We start from the raw sequence: 18,007 nt of genomic DNA, 5'->3' as shown, positions 1-18,007 counted from the left end.
CAATACATGTTAGGTGACTGCCTGCCTGATTGTGGAACTTAGCAAGTGACTGGAACAAAATGGGAATCAAAGCCGGAAAACTATGTCTCCTGTTTCTCCTCCCCTTTTGGCACCTCTTTGCTTCTGCCAGGATTCTGACTCTGAAATTGATTGCCTCAATGATCCTGGACCATCATTTAGCTACTGTAATCCTCAGTTCCTGCAGTTGGAAAGGGGGGACATTATTACTCCCACGTAAAGATAGAGTAAGATGGCATCTAGAGTAAGAAGGCATCTCTGAAAGCCAGGGTTGATTAAGGCTTGTGCCTCTGGCTGTTGCCCAGTGCCCCCTCTGGGGACCTTGAGTGCCCATTGCCATATGCTGAGCTACCCTACTGGGGCCTGCTGTCCTCAGGTGAGGTCCTACATGAATAAAAATCCTTGTGAGAGTCTACCTTAAAGGTTCAGGCATTGACTATATGTGTGTATGTAATTTAAATTCAGGAATACAGGAGGGGGTCATGGGAGTCGGTGTGGGTCTCTGGGATATGACTACTTTTACATCATAATCCCAAGGAATTGTTGGTTAAATTGTGTTCAGAGATTACAAGTATACTGAGTTTTATTTTTTTGTTAAGTCAGATTTATTTAGGTATAATTGACATACAGTACAATTCACTCTTTTCAGTGTGCAGTTCTATGAGTTTGACAAATGCATGCAATCTTGTAGCCACCACCTCACAATCAAAATGGAGACCATTTCCAGCCCCCTTAAAAGTCCCCTTGGCCTGTAATCCCAGCACTTTGGGAGGCTGTGGGCGGATCACCTGAGGTCAGGAGTTCGAGACCAGCCTGGCCGACATGGCGAAACCCCATCTCCACTAAAAATACAAAAAAAATTAGCCTGGCACGGTGGCACACGCCTGTAATCCCAGCTACTCAGGAGGCTGAGGCAGGAGAATCACTTGAACCTGGGAGACCGAGGTTGCAGTGAGCTGAGATCGTGCCATTGCACTCCAGCCTGGGCAACAAGAGCAAAACTCTGTCTCAAAAATAAAATAAAGTAAAATAAAATAAAAAACTCCCCTTGTGCCATTTGTGGACAGCCGCATTTCCCACCCATATCCCTGGCATCCATGGACCAATTTTTTTTTTTTTTTTTGCTTTTTATAGAATGTCAGTAAAGCTTTTCTGAACTTTGAACTCAGATCAGGTGATAATCTCTTTTAGCATCCTATAGCCCTTATTTCAATTCTAATTATACTGTGTATGCAATTAATTAAAAATTGTTCAATGTCTATCTCTTCTGCTAGACTTCTGCAAGCATGTCTGAAGGAAGGAATTGCCTGGCCAATTCATTACTGTATCCTCAGCAGTTCCATCAAGTAGATGCTCAGCAAATGTTTAGTGAATAAATGAGTGACTCAATGACTATAAGTAGAGTGCTCTAGGTCGCTACTGACTCAGCAAAAGCCATTTATTATTCAGTGGTATCAAATCTATCCTATTGTAAAGCACACAGAGACCTTATCATTCAAACATTCTTCAAGTGTATGGGTAAATATTTGGAGTTACATTGGATCTGAATACCAGCAATCAGAACCATCCTAGGCAATTTCAGATGCATGATAGATATATTCAATTAATCAAAAATAAGATGGAAACATTTTAATAACACTGTCTTTTGCCATTATTTTATACAGCATATTTAAAACTGTTTATTTCATAATTTTTACACTCCGTATATTTTGTAGCAGATCTGACATGACAGTGATGCTTAAGAGCAAGATCATGAAGTCTTCAAAATCTAGCTTATTTTCTGTGTGCTCATCAAGTTCAGAAAGGATCTCTCTGTATTTTGGCTTGGTTTCTTGTCCCTGTGAGAATGGAGAAATAAAAACTGAATTCATTGTATAGACTTTAGGTTTACAGATCATAAACAATAATGTCTTAGTCTGTTTAGTGTTGCTGTAATAGAATACCTGAGACTGAGTGATTTATAAAGAAAAAAGAAAAATCTGGCTTACAATTCTGATGGCTGGAAAGTTCAAGATCAGGCATCTGCATGTGGTGAGGACCTCAGACTGCTTCCACTCATGGTAGAAGGTGAAGGGGAGCTGGTGTATGAACAGATCACACAGCAAGAGAGGGGGCAAGAGGAGGAGGGAGGGTTCCAGGCTCTTTTAAACAACCAGCTCTTGTGGTAACTAATAGAGTGAGAACTCACTCAACAGCCCCAAGGCAGGGCATTCATTTATTCAAGAAAGCTCTGTCCCCATGACTTCAAACACCTCCCATAAGGCCCCACCTCCAACATTGGAGATCAAATTTCAACATGGAGTTTGGAGGGGACAAACATCCAAATCATAGTAAATAATAAACATGTTATTAACAATAATAACACATCAAGTTGCCAACAATGCTACCAGTAAAACACCATGTGAAATCTTTTTATGTGTTATCTCCTCTAATCATCATAGTGACCTTATTGAATATATACCACTATTATCCTCATCCTACAGATGCAGTATCAGAAACAGGTGATAATTAAGAGACTTGCCCCAAGCTGGGAAGATTTTGGTGTGGAGCCAGGGTTTGTAGCCCATCTACCTCTTGAGAGCCCATACTCTTAACTGCTAAGCTATTCTGCCTTTTTTTGAACACACATATTATGTTTTTAAATTTTCAAAATACAATCTTTGTGTTAGGGAAGGTATCTTCTATGGGTTCATTATCTAAGACTTAAGATTATCCAGAAATATAGAATAAAATATGCTAAAAGAAAATACATGCTTTGAAAGATTATTTAGCTTTAGTTTGATTACAAATCAAACTATGTTCACAGTGTTCATAAATAGTCAGATTGAAGGAAAGCATCTTAATAGTATATAAATGGAGAGACTTTTTAATTTCAAATCACAGCTTGTGAAATATCTTCCCCAGTGACAATAAAAATGTTAAAGTCGTTTGATTCACCATTATGTTGAACCATATTTGCATTTAGTTTGTTCCCAAATCCTCACCCATGTGCTAGGTGTACAAAGCCATCACAGCAATGACTAAGGTACTTTGGGAATGATGCTACATTCCTCTTATAGGCTGTTTCTCCTCAAGAGGTCACCATCACCCTATCCATGAGGGCCAAGGGGAGCTCTCTACTCTCTCCCTCCAGGAGAGCTGAGTGTTATTTAGAAAGGGTCAGATTCCAAGACACAGGTAGACAGGACCACTTTACTAGCAGAATGGCACACTGTTTGCTCAGAGGTACGAGATAGGTATTGGTCTTCTTTTATTTCCTGCATATTTTAAGAGCACACCATTTTCTGAGGTCCAGTCCTCCTGGGGCATGACCTGTCATCTTTTTGTATCTTTCCAGTAGTGCCTTTAGGTGCTTTTTAAAATTCTATCTGACTGGCTATAAGGTGCTAAGATCCCCAAAACCATGTTTAGCCTTATGGGAAAGGCAATGTTCCCCTTAGAACTCAGGCCTTCGCCAAAAGAACCAGCTCAGTTTATCAGGGGACACAACATGGGGATTGAGGAGAAAGCCCAGTTAGGAATCAAGTGGGCTCCTGAGCTTTGCCATTGACTCACGTGCATGCACCTGCCCTAGGGGGTCTCATGGGGCAGGGCGGTTGGGCCAAGGCAGTATTCTGACAGACATTGCAGAGAATGCCTTGGGATGAACTGTCCCCTCAAGTCCCTGAAATATGGCTCTGCTTTCATCTCGAGCAGAGGGCAAGATTACACTGAGGCCTGGGTGTGCCTGCTGCTAGAGAGATCCAGAAATTGGCTGTACTTCTAGGGTTTAGCCTACACTGAGAGACATGAGGCTGAAGGTGTCTTTCCTAAGGACTGGTTTTTAATTCTTTTCCCCTGGTGTTCTGAGAGGGATGATGAGTTACATCAAGATGGTGCATCCATTAGTTCTTCATTTTCGTATGTGTTAAAAGCTTGCTGAGCATTTGCCAGGTTACCAGGTAATGAGCCCCCTTTCTGTCTGGCATATGGGCCCCATTTCTTTTGGCCTTGGATGTAGGCAAATGGTATAGAATTTATTTACCCATCCTTTCCTTAGACTCCCCAAAACTTGTTATCTCTTGATAAATTCTGCCTGATATTTCTGCCTGAAAAAGTAGCTTTCCAAAAAAAAAAAAAAATCAGAAAAATACATGTTTAATATAGAACATTTAGAAAAAGTAAATTTAAAAAAAGGACTGTGACTGTAACCCTTTACCCCATTACTCAAAATAGCTAACCCTTATTAACATTTACTTCCATTCATTTATCTGTGTATTACACTATATTCTCCCTTTCTCTTTTGAAATAATCACCCACTCACAGAAAGTTGTACCCTTGACTTAGCTCCCCCCAGTGGGTGACATCTTATATAACTGTAGTGCACTGAAACCATATATAGGTGTTTATGTATGTGTATGTGTGCATATATAGAGAGAATAATATCTTTTCAATATTTCAGAACAGATACAGGGACTTGGAGACTGCCTCTATGTGCTTTCTTGCTCTACCCATCAATAAATATTGATAGTTTAAGCTGATATGAGGCCCTCTTTTCCTCTTACACATTTTCCCTAGGCTGGTATTTTCCAAAGTATGAATATATACTGCCGATAGAATGTAATGGTATTTTAGGTGATGCAAGAATAAATATTAAACACTAAATAAGAATTGATAGTCGTCTATTTTTTCACTATTATTTTTTACTCTAATCCACTGAATTTACAATAAGAATAATGATACAGTGTCCTTATAAAAATTTACTGAAGTAGAGAGAAAATACAAAGGAAAAGTTCAAAGCAACACAGCCTATAGGCAGTTGTGGGAAAAATACTAAATATGGTATTCAGTGACTGAAATTTGAGAAATATACCCTTAGGTGAGTAAGGTAGTAACCTTTAGGCCAGTGACTGATTATATACTGCTGACTCTCATTTCTATATTTTGAACACAGATCTCTATTCTCACCTTTGAACTCATCTATCCTGTTGCTAAGTCTTCCTCTTAAATATTTCATGGACATCTTAACACTGACACAACCTAATGAAACTCGCCATCTCCTCCCTACCTCCATCCCACCTCAAACCTGCTTATTCTTTAGCCTTTTTCTTCTCTAGGAGTGGGAACACCACCATTCCTTTTGTAAGTCAGAAATTGGGTTGTCGTCATTTGCTTTCCTATCCTTCAACTCTCACAGTCAATCAATTGTCAGATCTTGTTCATTCCACCTTATAAACGTCTCTTCTATTTGTTTGTTTATCTCCATCTTCACCGCCGTAGTCTAAGCCATCACCATCTTTCTCTTGAATTGCCTCCCCACAGCTAGTTATTCCCTTTTTTCCTATTCCACCCCCAACCCTAGTCTGTTCTCTGTACTGCAGCTGGTGTAATTTCTTAGGCCTGGGCGTAGAAATAGTTCCTGGCTTCCTCTTGCTATCAGGCTATGCTTCTGTAAGATTTGGCTTCTCCTTGCCTCCCCAGCCTCATCTCTAACCACTTCCCAGCTACCGTCCCATCCCTTCTCACCAACTGGCCCTCCAGATCTCTGCTTGGAATGCTATCATTCTCACTCCCCCTTGCCTAGCTACCTCCTGCTTATTCTTCAGATCTCAGCTATACCTTAGTTTTCCAGGAGCCCATCTTTGATTACCTGCCCCAAGATAGTTCCTCTGTTTTACTCTCACTGAATGTTCTACTCTTTCACATCCTTTGACTATTTTTAATTACTTTTTTAGTGTATTTCTTTCCTCTGCTGGGGATTGCTGTCTTCACTGCATCAACTCCAGTGCAGCTCACTGCCTGGCATAAGGTAGGTGTTCAATAAACATTTGTTACGTGAGACAACATGACAGGGACCTGGAGCTGGAGTTATTTGCTCATTGGGTCAGCCATGAGGGTGTGGTTTCTGTTTCTTTATGCAAGTTAATTCTCTCACCTCTGCGAAATTCCTAAATTGGGTTTGCAGCAGATCTTTGGCAATAGCTTTTTCAAGTTTACCATCAGAGTCAGAAGAATTTCTGAAAATCAGAGCAGTGGTGGCAATAGCTTTTTCCAGATCTGAGCACTTCCTCAGAGCTAGGAGAGAAGAAATGTGGAACAAAGTATCCTGAGTTAGAAATAACCCTTCCCCAGACCTGCTGTTGTGTCTTCCAAGGGAACTGTAGGGAACCTTCTAAATCTTGGCCCTTTGCCTCCTATCTGGGAGAAGGATGTGGGAGTTTCCGATCCTGCATCTTTAAACAATGGAGAACAAAGGTCCCTTAATAGCAATTAGAATTAGTAGAGTTAGATATGAGATTTACCACTTGCTTGCCATGTGACCTTAGAAAAGTCTCTCACCTCTCTAAGCTTTGGTTTTCTGATCTGTAATTTCATTCAGTTATTCAACAAATATTGATAGAGCATGTACTATGGACGAGGCTCGGTCCTTGATATTAGGAATCACTGAATAAAATGAAGTCCTACTCTTGTGGAATTTACATTCTGTGTCAGACACAGCATCACTTCGTGTCAGTATGAGAAAGGAGAATGACTTTCAGGAAAAGCTCTTTGCTATAATGATGAATAAGGGTTCTCTTTGACTCGTGGCCTAAAACAGAGTGATCTCCCAGCTGGTTTCTCTCAGGTAAGCTTCTTGATAGGGCAATGCTAATTCATTTCTTTCCACTGTGCTGCTGTGAACACAGGGAAATGTACAAGTTACCATGAAGAAAATTCGTATGCTTTGTGTTCTTTTAGTCACCAATACATCCCCTAGTGTAGAACTTATCACCCTTTACAGGTATTACATGTTTACCTGTCCTTTCCTCAACTAGAAAGCAGTCTCCATCGGCCAGGGATCAGACCTTTTTTCTTAAAATCAGTATATTCCCAGTGACAGTACAAATGTCTGCTACATTGTAGGTGCTAATAAATGCTGTTAAATGAATGAATCCGAAGAAAATAAGAACAAAATGTCCCAGCTTTCAGTCCAGGTAATGTGCAACAATGACAGTTTCAAAGAATGATGTTCAGTCCGAATAACATGATTTTCATATTGAGTGCTTACTAAGTGCCTGTTACTTCCCAGAATACAGAGGGGACAAGACCAGATGTGGGGCCAGGCACTGTGTCTCATGCCTGTAATCCCAGCACTTTGGAAGGCCGAGATGGGATGATTGCTAGAGGCCAGGAGTTTGAGACCGGCCTGGTCAACATAGCAAGACCCCTGTCCCTATTTTTTTTTTAAATTAAAAAACCTCAGATGTGGTTTCTGCTCTCATAGATCTTACGATCTAGCAAAGAAATCAATAATAATCAAGAGTATGTATATGTATACACATGTATTTATTTTTTCTGTTATTTTATGTTATTTGTCCACATATATATATTTTACATATATATATATATATATATATATATATATATATATATATATATATATATAACTTGTGTTGTATGAGGCAAGGAAGGTACAGAGACAGGAAAAAAATTACATAGCGGGTCTGGGAGGAAAACTACTTAGATGGGTGGTCTGGAGGGCCTCCATGAGTAGATTAATATTTAAGCTAAGATTACTAGGATGAGGAGGAGCCAGCCACGAAAAGGGTGAGGTTCAGGGTGAGATTAGGGATTTGCTGAATGTTCCAGGCTCGGGAAGCCGGATATGTGAAGTCTCAGGTCAGAAGAAATCTGACATATTTGGCAGATTTCTGAAAGAAGACAGTTGTGAGTAGAGTCTAGGGGCTGGAAGGGTGTTTGTAGGCAAAAGCTAGATCATGCAGGACTTGTAGGCCATGTAAAGGAATCAGGATTTTCTTCAAAGTGGAAAGAGAAGGCATCAAAGCATTTTGAGCATCTAATTTTTCAGTTAAAGGTGAGGAGGATGGACAAGAGTGAAGACAAGTGGGTGAAAGGAGGAAGTGTGTGGGCCTTCTCAGTTTTTATTGTATCTCTGAGCAGTGCCCAGGCTATATATTTGGTTAAATAAAGTTCACATTGCTAAGAAGTCGCAAAGAAAGTATATGAAATCTTTGACTTCAAAGTCCATAGAAAGATTAGCCACTTAGGAGTATCTTCTTGCAAGGGCATCCCCATCGTGATTGTGGAATCCAGATATTTTTTGACCCTCTGATGAAGTTCAGGTCTGACTGCACTCTGAAATGGGAACTCCATCTGGTCTAGCCAACTTCCCATTCTTTTCCTGCATCTCTTTTAAAAAACAGCATGCCTTTCCCTTCACTATAAAATAGCATATGGCCATGGTAAAAACAGAGCTAGAAAATATTAAAAATAAAAGATAACGAGGAACTCTGGTTGTTCTAATAACAATGATGATATTCGGTGAGGCGTTTTAGTTTCCTGTTTTTATGGTTGGATTCTTCCCTCAATAAACCCAGCATGTTGCCTCTTAATTCCTTCACTGTCTGCCTCACAGAGTTGGGAACTAGTATGTGAAAGCATATTGTAAAGGGCTAAGTGCAACTGAAAACACAAGGGACTGCTCTTTCTCTTTTGGCATCTTTTATTGGCTCTCTTGCCTCTGGAATGGGGGTGCAGGGAAGGACATTAAGCCAGGCCGATTTCTGCTACCCTCTTTGTTATTCCCTAGCTCACTGTCAGTACTTTAATAATACTGAACTGTGTGTAGTCGCTACATACTCTATCCATCCAACAAGTATTTATTGGCAAGTATTTATTACCAGGCCCTGTGATAGTTCTGGGGCGTAGAGCAGTGAGCAACATCAAAAGAACAAACTCTGACTTTTTGGAGCTTGTGTTCTGGTGGACAATAATATACGACACACATTCTACATGCCAATGACTCCTCCCTGGGATGAATGCACATGACTCAACTCACTACATTCTGATGTCAGTCCGATGAGGTATGTCTTAGTATCAACCCCCACTCTATCGATGAAGAAACGGAGACAGCAAGAGGCTAAGTATTATAGCTTGCCCACACAACTGCTCTGGTTTCACTCCAAGATGCACGCTGCCTCTAGGTGTTGTGTTTTCAGGCAGTGTATTTTGCAGGACTCTTTCCCAAACTCCCAGATGGGGCTACATGTCCTTCCTTTGTGCTTCTGTAATTCTTAAACATAATCTTTTCATAATCTTCACACTGAAACACTCTGTTTAGATTATCTTCTACATCAGTGCTGTCCCCCCACCAAAAATAATTTGAGCCACAATCATAATTTTAAAATTTCTGATAGATGGCCACATTAAAGAAGTAAAAATAAACAGGTAAAAGTTAATTTTAATAATCTATTTTACTGAAGCCAATATATTAAAATATTATCATTTCAACATGTCATCAATATAAACAAATTATTGGGATATTTTACATTTTTTCTCCTACTAAGTCTCCTAAGTCTTAACACATCTCAATTCAAATTAACCAAATTTCAAGTGCTCAGTATCTACATGTAGCTGGTGGCTGCTATACTGTATAGCACATTGGACTATATATTCTTTGTGGACAGTTATTGCGTCTTGTTTATCTTTGCATTCATTCCCAGGCCCTGGCATGTTGTAGGCTTCACTATACATGTGTTAAACTGGGCTGTTTTGAACTTCAGAAAAATCCTCTGCCTCTTCCTCCTCACCTGCTCTGGAATGTGGAACACTAAATCTCCTAATTCGTTCACTGTCAGTTCACATTGAATGGTGTCATGGAAATACCAGTCTCAATACAGCAGGATGAAAGAATCTCCTCATTTTAGAACTTGTCCTAATATCAGTTATTTTTGTGAATGATGTGAAGACCTACAGGAGAGAAGTTGTTTGCTCAAGCTCACATAGGTAGTATATATCAGAACTAAAAACTAGGTCCCTGCTGTCTACTTTTTAGGCCAGTAATTTTCCCAGTACTTCTCAAATTTTCCCGCTGCAAAAATACCCTGGGTGTTAGAGGCAAATATATACTCACCCTGCATTCCTAAGCCTCATGAGATTGGGGCATAGTCCCAAGTAGCCAGCAGAGAAAATGTGGGTTTGTATTGACTTCTATGTCACGACCTATCCATGTCTGATTTTGATGAATAACATTTAGAATTACTTCCCACTAAATAAAATACATTCTGGGGAGATGAATCATGTTTATCCTGTGTTTTTTTTTAAGGCATAAGAATAAATGTGGTTCAGTGGTCCGATTTAAGGAGTCTGGTGCTAGGAATGTTGTGTACGTGGGCAGGGGTGGGTGTGCGGTGGAGGTGACCGAGTTACAATCTCAACCTCCCAGAAGGAGAAGTTGTGTTAGACATGTGATGGGACAATTCTCAAAAGTGCCTGAAGTTGTGTAAATTATTGAAACATAAATCACCAGTCTGCTGTGTTGTAATAATATAAAAATAGTTCCATGAAGATGGAGATTTATTTAAATAAAATTACAGAGTCTCTTTTGGAGAGTTTGGCTAGTCATCTAGGAGGGAAAAACCTGCAATATAGTAATGTACAGCTGTGCTTGTTACTCTGTAAACAGGTGAAGCCTTATACTTTTGAATAAAATAATGATCCAAGTATACAAGCGTTTTTTTCTTACATTGTTATTTCCATGGCAATGTTGTTAGTCCCAAACTTATTTTACCTATGCAATTCATTTCCAGGGGCAAATATTTACACTTTGAGAGGTGGCCACACTGTTTCCACTCAGTCAACAGAGGCAGTTGGGAGCTGATTGCATCCTGAGTTCCACTTAACATTCATGAGTCAGATACTCATGGTCCTGCTCTAGACATTCTGAGGATGCTGCCCTTGGAGACGCAACTGGATATGGTGGGAAGAACACTGAATTAGGAGCCAGGGGATCCATGGTCTCATCTCAGCTCTGTCTTTAATGAACTATGTAAGTTTAGGTAAGTTAATTCCTACTCCTGGACCTCAGTTCCCCCATCTTTAAAAAGAACATCATGAATGTTTGATGATTTATTCAAAAGTTCCCTTACATCTCTGGCATTCTTTGATGTCCTATTATTTTTTTTAACACTTGGCATGCCATCTTGGTAGAGGAGAAAAATGTACATCTGTGTCATCTGTGCCTTACCTTTCACTGAAGCCAGTTGTTTGGATATTGAAATGCTGCCAAAAAAATGAAAGAAACAGAATGATTCTGGGAGTTGGGGTATTGATATCAGCATCTATAGTAGAGCAATATAATGATTTAAAAATTGTTTATTTTGGTAAACATTCTCTGAGACTTTAGTGGAGCAGCCATCTGTGTTTCAAAATCCTTTTTCTCCCTGCCACATAGTAAAGAAATGCCTGCACATGGCTGGCCAGCTAGCCCACGTATTTCAGTCTTCCTTGTAGTTTTGCAGCTATGTGACTAAGTTCCTCCAGATGGAAATGGAGCAGTAGAGAAGTGAACACCTTCCATGTAAGCTCCCCCATGCTTTTCCCCATTCAAGCTGACTAAGGTGGAAATTATCAGGAAGACTTTAGAAGCCACATGCTGATCAGCCTGTGTCTCACGTGACTGCATGGAGTAAAATAGTCACAGACCTGGAACTCCCACTCTGGACTGTCACATGGCAAAGAAAAAAGAACTTCGCATTCTGTAAAATGCTCAGACTTTGAAGTTTTTTTGTTCCAGCAGCTTAGCCTTCCTAACTAAGAATCTGGGTATTATGCTGAGGTGTGGGATGCATGAGTGGCTGATAGAGACATTCCTACCCTCTTGGGGCTAAGTCTAGAAAAGAAGACGGTTACTAGGCAGGTAACTCGATAAAAAGTCATGGCAGAGCACATAGAGAGGGCAAAGAGGTAATAACCTAGTCTACAGTGAGGGTAATGGCACTCTGCCTGAGCCTAATGAATCAGTAGTGAAGAAGGAGGAAGCGTGTTCCATGCAGAGGAAACTTATGTGTTGAGGCCTGATGTGGCAGAAATCACCGTATGATTGAAGAACCAGAGGAGGTATAGTGTGGGTGGCACCTAGAGAAAGAAGGAGATAGTGGTTAGAGGCCAGGCAGGGCCAGGGCATATTGAGCCTTGGAGGCCTCATGAAGGATGCCAGTTATTATCCTAAGGGCAACAGGAATCACATGATCAGATTTGCATTTTAGGACATTATTTCATGGTTATATCAGAAGTAGATTGAAAAGGGGCCAAATTGGAGGCAGGAAGTTGTATCTTGCTCTCTTATAAACAGCAAATCAAAGTTTGCTTGATTTTTCAACCCCCAATGGCTGGAGTGTTTTTTGAGAAAGCCAGTAAGGATAATAGAATTTGGTAGTACCTTGGATAACTCCTTAAAAGGAACTTTTGGGTTCAGGATCTGGTTTTGGCATTAACTACTTGAGGAAACTTTGTCTTTGGGGGTTCCTCATTTTTTTCACTTGTAACACTACAAAGCTGGACCCTGTGTTATCTCGAACCCTTCGTGGTCTTCTTGGTGAGTGCCTCCTGCTCTTCTACAACCTCTGCACCATTATTATTTCCTTTATAAATTGAAGGACATTTCACTTTGCACAATGTGCACTGGTAACATGGCATGTATTTCTTTCTATTGCTATGATTGAGAAGGGTCTCAAGGGTCTGTGAGACGATCGAGAAGGGTCTCAAGGGTCTGTGAGACCCTTGAGAAGCAAGAACCATGCAGTTCATATCCATATCTCCTTCTCCTGACCTCGCAGACTACCTAGCACTTGCTATGTGTCCACAAAAGGTTTTTGAAACTAAAGCCAGTCTCCTAAATGAAATTATATGAGAAAGAACATTTTTCACTTATTAAACATAACTTTACACATTTGAATAATATAAAACAATTTCTCTCTGTTGTGCATAATTTGAGAGAATATGCTACACAGTTAAGTCATTACCAATTTTGATTTACAAATGTTTCTCAAGAGGCAATCAAAGATATTTGCATTAATTGCACCATCTTTTCACTTTGCAGTCAAGGCTGCAAGTTTGTTGTCTTTGTTTTTCCAAGTCAATTTAAAGCTGGATTAGGGTAGGTAATAGGCACCAAACTGGCAATAACTTGGCTTATAAAGCTGTTGACATAAACTCTTTGGAAATATATCTGCAAGCTTAAATGAAACTCAATAAAAGACAGCCAAGTGCCACTGACCTTTTGGGCATTTTCCTAGGTGAGCAGGTGGATGTTGGGGCTGCAGAAGGATTGGGATCTCCTTCCAAGTGGAGAGATTTGTCCTGGGTACTGTGCATACAGCCACCCATTCTCTCGTCTTCTGTTTTGTGTCAGTGCTTCCTAAGCAACAGTCACTTGCCCACTGTTACTATTGTCATTCCCTCCATGACAACTATACAGTTGCATGTCTAGAAGAACTTTTCCACAGCGTCATTGTATTTAGACATAAAATCATTCAATAAATATTTTCATGCCTACTGTTAGCATGGCACTGTACAAGGTGATGGGGAAACATCAGTAAGCAAAATCAGATGTAGACCCTGGTCTCAGGGAGTTTAGTGGGAATGACTGATATTAATCAAGTAATTGCACAAAAAGTCACACCTGTGAACAGTACTATGCAAGGCAGATGCCATGAGATTGACATCAGTCAGGGAGGTCAGCGAGGCATCCCTGGGGAAGTGATGCTTGATGATGAGTAGGTGTTAACTAGGTGAAAGGATAAGGGATCCATATTGTAGACAGAAGGAATAGCCTGCGCTGAGCCCTGGGGCAGGAGGGAATGTGGTGATCAGAAGGGACTGAAGGAAAGCCAGCGTGACTGAACCAAAGAGATTGGGGGCGTGTGTCTCAAGCTGAGGCTAAAGAGCAGACTCAGTGGCCAGGCCATGCAGGAACTTTTAGGTTACTGTAGGGATTTTCTTACTGTATGTCGAAAGAATAGGAAGCCATTTGTGTATTTTAAGCAAGGAGGTTAATGAAGTTAAATTTACATTTTTGAGAGATCACCCCAACTTCAAAGTGAATAATGGTTTAGAGAGGTGGACAGAGTAAATGTAGGAAGGCCGATAGGGAGGCTATTTCTCTTGTGGTAGCTTAGAACACTTTCTGTAAAAACGAGAGGTTGTATCAGCTCAGCGAAATGAGTCAGGTTCAGGAAAGACATGTCAAACAATTGCCTAAGTCACTGATGAGCTGATGCGTGAGAGGAGCTAGAATTCTCAAGAGAAGCTAAGGATAATCACTATTCAGGCTGCGATAGGCTCCAGGGTCTCTGCCATCTTACTGCTGCTTCACTGGTCACTGCTCCACCGTCAAATGACCATGTGTGTCACTTTCCCATTGCCTGCTTCTGTTTATGGGTTTTCTTTTTTTTGTTCCCTCTACCTATTCATTAATTTCCTTAACATTTTCAATTCAAATTTGGGATGCAGGGGAAAGTTTGACTGGTCTTACTAATTACCATTGCCCATGCTGGTCAGAGTTTTAGTGCCAGTTCATCCCGTAGGTAGTCAGTTACCCCATGCAATTAGCTCCTGTGGGTCACATGATGACCCCGAGCCACTCTCACTCCCCAAGTGAGACCCTAGAGATGGCTTCCTCAGAAGGAGCAGTCTGGGCAAGTTTCCCAAAATCTGGATTTTCTTTTTTTTTAATTTAATTTTATTATTATTATACTTTAAGTTTTAGGGTACATGTGCACAATGTGCAGGTTTGTTACATATGTATACATGTGCCATGTTGGTGTGCTGCACCCATTAACTTGCCATTTAGCATTAGGTATATCTCCTAATGCTATCCCTCCCCCCGCCCCCCACCCCACAACAGGCCCCGGTGTGTGATGTTCCCCTTCCTGTGTCCATGTGTTCTCATTGTTCAATTCCCATCTATGAGTGAGAACATGCGGTTTTTGGTTTTTTGTCCTTGCGATAGTTTTCTCAGAATGATGGTTTCCAGTTTCATCCATGTCCCTACAAAGGACATGAACTCTTCATTTTTTATGACTGCATAGTATTCCATGGTGTATATGTGCCACATTTTCTTAATCCAGTTTATCGTTGTTGGACATTTAGGTTGGTTCCAAGTATCTGCTATTGTGAATAGTGCCGCTATAAACATACGTGTGCATGCGTCTTTATAGCAGCAAGATTTATAATCCTTTGGGTATATACCCAGTAATGGGATGGCTGGGTCAGATGGTATTTCTAGTTCTAGATCCCTGAGGAATCACCACACTGACTTCCACAATGGTTGAACGAGTTTGCAGTCCCACCAACAGTGTAAAAGTGTTCCTATTTCTCCACATCCTCTCCAGCACCTGTTGTTTCCTGACTTTTTAATGATCGCCATTCTAACTGGTGTGAGATGGTATCTCATTGGGGTTTTGATTTGCATTTCTCTGATGGCCAGTGATGATGAGCATTTTTTCATGTGTTTTTTGGCTGCATAAATGTCTTCTTTTGAGAAATGTCTGTTCATATCCTTCGCCCACTTTTTGATGGGGTTGTTTGTTTTTTTCTTGTAAATTTGTTTGAGTTCATTATAGATTCTGGATATTAGCCCTTTGTCAGATGAGTAGATTGCAAAAATTTTCTCCCATTCTGTAGGTTGCCTGTTCACTCTGATGGTAGTTTCTTTTGCTGTGCAGAAGCTCTTTAGTTTAATAGTTTAATTAGATCCCATTTGTCAATTTTGGCTTTTGTTGCCATTGCTTTTGGTGTTTTAGTCATGAAGTCCTTGCCCATGCCTATGTCCTGAATGGTATTGCCTAGGTTTTCTTCTTGGGTTTTTATGGTTTTAGGTCTAACATTTAAGTCTTTAATCCATCTTGAATTAATTTTTGTATAAGGTGTAAGGAAGGGACCCAGTTTCAGCTTTCTACATATGGCTAGCCAATTTTCCCAGCACCATTTATTAAATAGGGAATCCTTTCCCCATTGCTTGTTTTTCTCAGGTTTGTCAAAGATCAGATAGTTGTAGATATGTGGCGTTATTTCTGAGGGCTCTGTTCTGTTCCATTGGTGTATATCTCTGTTTTGGTACCAGTACCATGCTGTTTTAGTTACTGTAGCCTTGTAGTATAGTTTGAAGTCAGGTAGCGTGATGCCTCCAGCTTTGTTCTTTTGGCTTAGGATTGACTTGGCGATGCGGGCTCTTTTTTGGTTCCATATGAACTTTAAAGTAGTTTTTTCCAATTCTGTGAAGAAAGTCATTGGTAGCTTGATGAGGATGGCATTGAATCTATAAATTACCTTAGGCAGTATGGCCATTTTCACGATATTGATTCTTCCTACCCATGAGCATGGAATGTTCTTCCATTTGTTTGTAGCCTCTTTTATTTCATTGAGCAGTGGTTTGTAGTTCTTGAAGAGGTCCTTCACATCCCTTGTAAGTTGGATTCCTAGGTATTTTATTCTCTTTGAAGCAATTGTGAATGGGAGTTCACTCATGATTTGGCTCTCTGTTTGTCTGTTATTGGTGTATAAGAATGCTTGTGATTTTTGTACATTGATTTTGTATCCTGAAACTTTGCTGAAGTTGCTTATCAGCTTAAGGAGATTTTGGGCTGAGACGATGGGGTTTTCTAGATATACAATCATGTCATCTGCAAACAGGGACAACTGGACTTCCTCTTTTCCTAACTGAAAACCGTTTATTTCCTTCTCCTGCCTGATTGCCCTGGCCAGAATTTCCAACACTATGTTGAATAGGAGTGGTGAGAGGGGGCATCCCTGTCTTGTGCCCGTTTTCAAAGGGAATGCTTCCAGTTTTTGCCCATTCAGTATGATATTGGCTGTGGGTTTGTCATAGATAGCTCTTATTATTTTGAGATATGACTCATCAATACCTAATTTATTGAGAGTTTTTAGCATGAAGGGTTGTTGAATTTTGTCAAAGGCCTTTTCTGCATCTATTGAGATAATCATGTGGTTTTTGTCTTTGGTTCTGTTTATATGCTGGATTACATTTATTGATTTGTGTATGATGAACCAGCCTTGCATCCCAGGGATGAAGCCCATTTGATCATGGTGGATAAGCTTTTTGATGTGCTGCTGGATTCGGTTTGCCAGTATTTTATTGAGGATTTTTGCATCAATGTTCATCAAGGATATTGGTCTAAAATTCTCTTTTTTGGCTGTGTCTCTGCCAGGCTTTGGTATCAGGATGATGCTGGCCTCATAAAATGAGTTAGGGAGGATTCCCTCTTTTTCTATTGATTGGAATAGTTTCAGAAGGAATGGTACCAGCTCCTCTTTGTACCTCTGGTAGAATTCAGCTGTGAATCCATCTGGTCCTGGACTTTTTTTGGTTGGTAAGGTATTGATTATTGCCTCAATTTCAGAGCCTGTTATTGGCCTATTCAGAGATTCAGCTTCTTCGTGGTTTAGTCTTGGGAGGATGTATGTGTCGAGGAATTTATCCATTTCTTCTAGATTTTCTAGTTTATTTGCGTAGAGGTGTTTATAGTATTCTCTGATGGTAGTTTGTATTTCAGTGGGATCGGTGGTGATATCCCCTTTATCATTTTCTATTGCATCTATTTGATTCTTCTCTCTTTTCTTATTAGTCTTGCTAGTGGTCTATCAATTTTGTTGATCTTTTCAAAAAACCAGCTCCTGGATTCATTGATTTTTGAAGGGTTTTTTGTGTCTCTAATTCCTTCAGTTCTGCTCTGATCTTAGTTATTTCTTGTCTTCTGCTAGCTTTTGAATGTGTTTGCTCTTGCTTCTCTAGTTCTTTTAATAGTGATGTTAGGGTGTCAATTTTAGATCTTTCCTGCTTTGTCTTGTGGGCATTTAGTGCTATAAATTTCCCTCTACACACTGCTTTGAATGTGTCCCAGAGATTCTGGTATGTTGTGTCTTTGTTCTCATTGGTTTCAAAGAACATGTTTATTTCTGCCTTCATTTCATTATTTACCTAGTAGTCATTCAGGAACAGGTTGTTCAGTTTCCATGTAGTTGATTGGTTTTGAGTGAGTTTCTTAATCCTGAGTCCTAGTTTGATTGCACTGTGGTCTGAGAGACAGTTTGTTATAATTTCTGTTTGTTTACATTTGCTGAGGAGTGCTTTACTTCCAACTATGTGGTCAATTTTGGAATAGGTGTGGTGCTGAAAAAAAAATATATTCTGTTGATTTGGGGTGGAGAG

General features: G+C 40.1%; 1 protein-coding gene across 2 annotated transcripts; it reads right to left on the bottom strand.

Moving 5' to 3' along the window:
• Nucleotides 1-604: 604 nt before the first annotated feature.
• On the bottom strand, nt 605-13,177 carry SNTN (sentan, cilia apical structure protein). 2 transcript variants are annotated; one of them, XM_054682601.2, is made up of 5 exons: nt 13,055-13,177; nt 11,024-11,058; nt 5,933-6,072; nt 2,007-2,096; nt 623-1,856 (listed from the first exon to the last, which is right to left on the bottom strand). In XM_054682601.2, exons 1-5 carry the CDS (start codon nt 13,162-13,164, stop codon nt 1,698-1,700), a joined length of 534 nt encoding a protein of 177 aa, XP_054538576.1. In that variant the 5' UTR covers nt 13,165-13,177; the 3' UTR covers nt 623-1,697. The 2 variants fall into 2 exon arrangements, with proteins under 2 accessions (XP_001174574.2, XP_054538576.1); XM_001174574.5 differs by lacking the exon at nt 2,007-2,096 and having other exon boundaries at nt 605-1,856.
• Between the last annotated feature and the right edge of the window lie 4,830 nt (nt 13,178-18,007).

This window comes from Pan troglodytes, chromosome 2, assembly GCF_028858775.2.
Source record: "Pan troglodytes isolate AG18354 chromosome 2, NHGRI_mPanTro3-v2.0_pri, whole genome shotgun sequence".
Taxonomy (NCBI): domain Eukaryota; kingdom Metazoa; phylum Chordata; class Mammalia; order Primates; family Hominidae; genus Pan; species Pan troglodytes.
The sequence above is the reverse complement of the archived record's forward strand: the minus strand, read 5'-3'. Positions and strand labels throughout refer to the sequence as shown.

Bases quoted from the DNA above. Each gene is read 5' to 3' on its own strand.
- SNTN (XM_054682601.2), bottom strand. From the start codon at position 13,164: ATGGGTGGCTGTATGCACAGTACCCAGGACAAATCTCTCCACTTGGAA. The intron at 2,097-5,932 runs GTGAGAGAATTA...TTCATACACCAG, and splicing joins AATTTAGGAATTTCGCAGAG to CTCCCCTTCACCTTCTACCA. The intron at 1,857-2,006 runs GTAAGCCAGATT...CCATTCTCACAG, and splicing joins ACTTTCCAGCCATCAGAATT to GGACAAGAAACCAAGCCAAA.